At 39.1% G+C, this 7322-nt stretch overlaps 1 protein-coding gene across 1 annotated transcript in view; it reads right to left on the reverse strand.

The window, feature by feature from the left end:
• LOC127651663 (neuronal acetylcholine receptor subunit alpha-7-like) overlaps nt 1-3628 on the reverse strand; it is a 63373-nt gene extending 59745 nt beyond the window's left edge. The window contains exon 1 of the mRNA XM_052137611.1: nt 3496-3628. Within this exon, the coding sequence (XP_051993571.1) occupies nt 3496-3568 (73 nt within the window). The 5' untranslated portion in view covers nt 3569-3628. The remainder of the gene's footprint in view (nt 1-3495) is intronic.
• Nucleotides 3629-7322: the final 3694 nt, after the last annotated feature.

Genomic DNA, 7322 nt, shown 5'->3' on the forward strand with positions numbered 1-7322 from the left:
CACACCAAATATTTCACCTCATGCGTGTGGAAAAAAGAGAGGGAGGAAAACAGAAAGAAAGAGCAAATCCCTGTGGAATAAATGGGTCAGCTCACTCTCTGTGGGATTGTGTTGTTGTCCAGATAAGCAATGAACGTCTGGCTTTGAAAGCCGAATAGGTTTCACATCACTCTATCCCTGATGAAAAAATAAGATAGGGGGTTGAGGGGTGAGGGGGATAAACAAAGCATTGTTTCCAAATTGTTCCATTCAATAGTGGCATTAGTAGGGAACAGGGGGTAGAGGAGACAGAACATGGGAGACACATTTCCTGGAAGGTGACTAATCCCTGATTCTACGCTTTCTAGTACATGAATGTGATCTTGTATAGAGTGTGAAATATTTTCCCAGAGGTCCACTTAAAATATTAGTAAATGTACTTAATTATAAAAGTCATATCTTAGTTGTATATGACCATTTTACATCCGCTCTCTGACCCTCAGAACTGAAAGGTCTGTTTTTGGCTGCTTCGCATTTAAAAACGCCCCCTTTGCATGTGAAATGAACAACGGCGCTGAGTGCTGTACATAGGTGCTCATATCACTTCAAGGTTTGCTGTCATGTTACATTGTCAAAGGATCAAACAATCCACCCTGAAATATGCCACACAAAAATCTGAAATGAGTGTGTGGTAAATGACACACACATCCAGGAACAGCACAAGGTTTGACAAACTTTTCCTTCTTTTACGTTTATATAGTTAGTTTCTCTGGTTTGTATGTGTGTGTCACATGGCAGGAGTACAAGCTGTCACCTATCAGAGATGACAACTAATATATGTATGGGATAATGTACAGTCAGCCGACAGGGTGATCAGGACCCCGACGCGGAGCACTTAACACACGGCTATTAACTAAAATAAATAAATACATGGACATTTTATGCTGATTTGAGTTGAAAGATGTAATTATGTAGGAATAAATACTAAATTGCTGCAAATATGAAATCCAACTTGGGTATGCGTCAAAGTTCTATTGGTGTTTATTTTTGTAATTAATGAATGTCGACTTCTCATCATGGATCTTATTACAAGACTACTTACCAAATAAATGAATAAATGCATGTTAAACATTGATTTGAGTTGAAATAATTTTAATAGCTTCCTTGTAGAGATCACACAATGATCAGAGAAGCAGGAAAGATGGCTCGCAATACCTGGATGAGCGGTCTGATGCGTGGAGGTGCGGTTGTTACAGAGAAATATCAGACCACTAGATGGCGCCATTGACCAATAAGAATATTCCAATAAGAGCATTCTAGACAGCCCATAAAGGCTAATAAGGGCTGTCGATTAAACGTGATCAATTATAAAAAAATATTGAGTTAAAATAGTTAAAGTAGTTAATCATGCCCCCTTACGACAGCCCAGACAGATATATATATATTGAGAGAGAGAGAGCAAGAGAGTATATGTGTGTGTGTGCATGTGTGTGTGTGTGTGTGTGTGTGTGTTTTAAAAATATGATGAAATATAACTATTCCCATAAAATATAATGAAATGTAATGGGTCATGCAGGGAATTGTGGGAAAGCCCGATTAATGTTTTTTTGCCGTAATTTTAACAATAATTTACTGTAAAAAAGTACATGTACTCTCTTATTCTTTTTACCATTGATTATACAGGAAAATCTTACTTACATTTTTACCTAATTTTACTGTACTGAAAAACGACTGTATTGTCTTTTGAGATATATTAAAACATTTTACTGTACATTTTTAATTTTACGGTATTTTACTGTTTAAATTACTGACATTTTTTACAGTGTTTTACTGTTAAAATTACTGACATTTTTTACAGTGTAGCCTTCAGTTAGGTTTATGTGTTATTACCAGTCACAATGGTAATAATGGTTTATTCTTATTGTCTTCATAACATCATTACACTCACCAGTAATAATAAAAAGTACAAAATAAACTACGATAGCACTCAAATCTGTTCCTCACACAACTAATAATATCCCTTTAAGAACAGAACAACACACAGTATACACATGATAATCCCCAAAATAAACTTTTCCAGCTATTTTTGTTTCTCCAAAATATGCCAAGGACAGCAAGAGGATAAACAAACAAACAAACAAACATCCAGATTAAATCACACCTGCAATCAAATCAAATTTTGTCCCGTAAAATCTGTGTGAGCTGAAACTTGAAAACATGCACGTTTAACATCACAAATTTCACCCCACCATGATGTTCAGCCTCTTATGTGGCTCAGTGAACAAAGCTTGAGATCACATAATCTTGACCACACTTATTGGACTTCAGAGATTTATTACTCTGCACATTTATGCTGTTTTGTATAATTGTGGAGAGTTTCTCTCTAATCTGCATGCTGACCATATCTCTCTCTCTGCCAAATGGTGTAAGCTGCTGGTCTATGGGATTTTAAGGTCATGGGTTAAATTATAACCTTCCACGACAGCTGGGGGTGTGGTGTGAATCTTGTCATAAAGTTGGATAAAATGTCATTTTCCCATATTAGGAAAATACAATGTTATTTAGCAGGAAATATGTCAAAATCATGTCCAAACAGGAGGAATGACAAGAGTGCATGATCCAGGAATGGAGGGGCCCCTTATGTGGGGAACTTGCAAACTCTGCCTTAAATAAAATATGACTTTAGTTGGCACACATCTGACCAGAGCCATAAATCGCAGTCATTTTGCTGTAACATTTAGGCTATTATAATCAGACCTGGCAAATGTTAAGGATGACCTCTGCAAGCAGTTCAGCGGATTCCCCCACCTTAATTGGTTAGATCTAAAAGTCACAAATATTTCCAGAACATGATGGATTTAAGAGCTTCTGACTGATTGTAAAGGAACTACAGAACACCTCGAGACCTCTTTCATGGCTTATGAATGGCACAAATTGTCCTAAGAAGTAAAAGGCAGACTTATTGTTGTTTAAAAGTACCGAAATTCAGCCAACCATACACTTGATGTGTGCATAGCCCTTCTGCAATGAGTCACCTCCTCATTATGATAGATTATAATGCTTTTATTTTATCCTGTCCTTGCCATGCTTTCTCGCATCTCACACTGGCACATTAACGAGCAGATCTAAGGATGTTGAATGGTATTTATGTCAGTGCATGCTCGTGCGTTCTAGTGCCAGATGTTACTGGGATTTAGAGAGGTCGTGGTGCTGCAAGGCAAATCGCACCAAGAAACTCTTGAAAGCTGTACATATTTTCATGCAGGAAAATGATTATCATTCACTCAGTCAATCTAAGTCATTATTTAAAACATAAATTCATAATTTAAGTTGCACATGCAAGCAATGCAATTAACCAACCCCTTGCCTTAGGAACAGTCAATATAATTGGCAATATGTTAATGTTTGAGGTCATCTAGATGTACTGATGGAAGAAAAGAAGGGAAAAAACAGATGTAAAAGCAACTCGTTTAGATGCAATGTAGTCTACTCACAGGTATCATACTTTGCACCCACCTTTAATACAAAATGATGTCCATACAAATACTCCAAGCTGTAGAATTCCAAAATATCTTTGATTCTGCATCATTCCTGTGATAGAAATAGGTCCTTACAGAAACTACTAAACTTTGGTCTGCCAGCATCTGAGATGTGTCCTTAGGTAAGCAACACTTGCGCGCTCTCTCTCTCTCTCTCTCTCTCTCTCTCTCTCTCTCTCTCTACCTCTCCCTCTCTCTCTCTACCTCTCGCTCTCTCTCTATCTACCCTTCTCTTTCTCTCTCGCTCTCTCTCTCTCTACCTCTCTCTCTCTACCTCTCTCTCTATCTACCCCTCTCTCTCTCTCTCTCTCTCTCTCTCTCTCTCTCTACTTATCTCTCTCTCTCTATCTACCTCTCTCTCTCGCTACCTCTCTATCTATCTATCTATCTATCTATCTATCTATCTATCTATCTATCTATCTATCTATCTATCTATCTATCTATCTATCTATCTATCTACCTCGCACTCTCGCTTCCTTTTGAAATTGAATTTCACAAATACCCTCACCGGCTGCATTGCATGAGCATTCCGTCTATAACCAGCATGTCTTGACCAACTATGACCCATTAGCGTTCTTTTTCGGTCTAATCAATTTCAGTCAAGGATTTAATCATTATGCAATACAACACATACCAATTTACGGGATTGACGCGCGCTCATATGCGTAAAGACGGCTATCTGCCGGAATCATTTAACTCTATTCACTTGGTGTGGATAATATGCTGAAGCACGACATGGGTACATTAAGATAAGCACTCAAAGTAGGCCTATTGGATCCTCTGGGACATTTTAAATAAAAATACGTCTTATATGTGTCTGTCAGCTCTCTTCTTCATGAATTCATGTTTCCGTAGAATTGATAAAAAAATGAGCGAATCATTTTGGTGCACTAAATCTAAATCGTATCATGCCTCTCGTCAATTCATTTTAGTGGTTAAAGATGTGAGAAGATAATCGCAAGTACGGTGCGATTCATGATTCGTGTCATCATTGTACCCTTGAGAAAAGCGCTTAAACCCCATGTTGCTTAAAGGACTGTCCCTGTAGTCAATGGATAGCGCAGACCGGGGCTAGTTGTCAGACCAGTGGATATTTCTCAGGGGTTATTTTTAAAAGTTGGCTTCACATAACTTGAAGTCTTGACTATTAAAATGCTTTGAATATCGTTATTTCCCAGGGGGGGAAAGGTACATTGGACACAGCTACAGCTACAGTTCGACACATTTTACACACGCTGACTGTGTTGGGGTAAGATGACACTAAGGAAACCAGGGATTACAGTTAAACATACGTTGAAGTTAAATAGACATTACATTTATTACAACTCCATTACAAATGAATCAAAATGTTCTAATATTTCTATATATTTTACATGTTAAGCAGCACGTGGTCATATAATGGTCACCGTTTGACTTTCTTCTGCGGAATTAGGGCTGTCGATTTAACGCGTTAATTCAATGTGATTATTTTATTAAAAATAACACGCTAAAAAATTAACGCAATTAATCGCAATGCCCCCGGACCATAATAAGGAAGATTCCTGAGAAATGCAAGCTTGTAGTACCACATGTTTACTCCAGGGGGCAGTAAGTGAAACTTCAGCTGTATGAGTAACGCGCAGTTTATACAGTGAAGAAAACACTTCAGCAGACACACAACACAAACATGCGTTATGTTCCTGCGTTCAAAACACTTGATGGAGCGCAAATTCGAAACTAAGGGATCTCAAGATGTGTTTTAAGTATTAAACTATATTTAACGTGACACAGTGACCTAAAAATGTATGTTTGTGACGCAACACACCGAGACGCTACACAAGCATGTCTGACGCAGGTGTACATTGACGGGTCCTTAAACAAGCCTCATAATAAATCTCCAAAGATAACAATGTATAATTGTTTCATCATTATATATTGAATTATTGTTATATGAGGGACTTTCTCAGCAAATATTTGTATAAGTCAAATCAAATCTAGACCCATGTGATAAATAGATGAGAACCTGTTAATTATTTTACTCTTACAAAACAATTGTCAGTAAAAGCCATTTAAATTATACTTCTTGATAGCAACATTGAATTGGCTCTCGGAGCGCATATGGCTTTACAGTGTACTGCACTTTGCAGCTGCATGAATTGCAAACGGATTCATCACATGCTTGTGCCCCGGCAGACGTTTGTTCTCAGACAGGACTATGAATGAGAGAACAAGGCATTGAATCTGACAGTCCCCAAAACCCTGTCAGTGGCAAACACCGGTATATGAACTCTCCCCTGCTCTCCTTCTCACGGCATCCACAAGCTTTGCACAACTGTCTCACAGAATCAGGCAATAGCAGATGGGAAAAAAGGACAAGGCTCATACGCTGTCAGTTCGACTCAGCATGTAGTCAACTCTTATTGCATGAAAATCAAAAGGCAGTTTTATCTTAGCAAAATAATAAGCATGTTATTGTCTTCTTTCTTCTCAGTAAGGGGACATTGCCTCTTTTCTTACTTGCCTATTGCCTTTAGCCATGTAGATTTCACATTCAGCCGAGCTCATATACCCTACGGCTTATTCAAAATCCCTTTTGTCTCTTCCACCCAATAGTGCCTGCCTGGACTATTAAAGGGATAGTTCTCCCAAAAATGAAAATTCAGTCATTGTTTACACCCCTCTGTGTTGTTATAACCCCATGCGACTTTATTTCTATTTCTAAACACAAAAGGGAGATCTTGTGAAAAATGTTGTGCTCAGTGATGTCATACAATGGCAGTTTATGGTGATCACCTCTTCAAGCTTCAAAAGGATGCAATAATATAATTCAGAAGTCTTTGGTTTGTTCAAGAAACAAACCAAAATCGAATGTTTTATTTAGTGGAAATCATCACCGACCGTTGCTGTCCTCTGTGCATTCATAGCAGTTCACGAAATTAGCAGGTAATCTGCCCCCCGCTGACGAGATGGGCTGTTCAAGCGAAAACTCGTTTTCTTGATCTACAAACAGGTCCACCACAGCAATAGTACCAACAGTACACAACACAGCTGCAAACCAGAGAACAGAACTTACCAAACATGTCTGAAGAGTTTGTAGTCGAAGAATAGATGCATTTCTATGCCCTGCCTTATTTGTTTGAAACGGAGAGCTTTTTTTGCTTGTAGAAGAATGTCAAAAATCATGCCTACGCCATTATGCATTGTTTTTTTCTCACCTTTTCTCCCCAATTTGGAATGGCCAATTTCCATTGCGATCTAAGTCCTCGTGGTGGCGTAGTGACTCGCCTCAATCCGGGTGGCGGAGGATGAATCTCAGTTGCCTCCGCGTCAATCTGTGCATCTTATCACGTGGCTAGTTGAGCGCGTTACCGCGGAGACGTATCACGCGTGGAGGCTCAAGCTGTTCTCTGTAACATCGACGCACAACTCACCACGTGCCCAACCGAGAGCGAGAACCACATTATAGCAACCACAAGGGGGTTACCCCATGTGACTCTACCCTCCCTAGCAACCGGGCCAATTTGGTTGCTTAGGAGACCTAGATGGAGTCACTCAGCACACCCTGGATTCAAACTCACAACTCCTGGGGTGGTAGTCAGTGTCTTTACTCGCTGAGCTACCCAGGCCCACACCTTTATGCATTTTTAAGATATGAGCAATCAAACATAGTGGCCCCATTTTATTTGGGCAACCCTGTATGTGTATATATGTTTATATGTGTGTGTGTGTGTGTGTGTCTGTGTTAACAGAGATTGACATGATGTTCCCTCTGATTAACTGAGCGTGCTACTTTTAGCGGGTGTCTCTGGGTATTGTCCTTTGCTG

Source organism: Xyrauchen texanus, chromosome 11 (assembly GCF_025860055.1).
Source record: "Xyrauchen texanus isolate HMW12.3.18 chromosome 11, RBS_HiC_50CHRs, whole genome shotgun sequence".
NCBI classification, from domain to species: Eukaryota; Metazoa; Chordata; class Actinopteri; order Cypriniformes; family Catostomidae; genus Xyrauchen; species Xyrauchen texanus.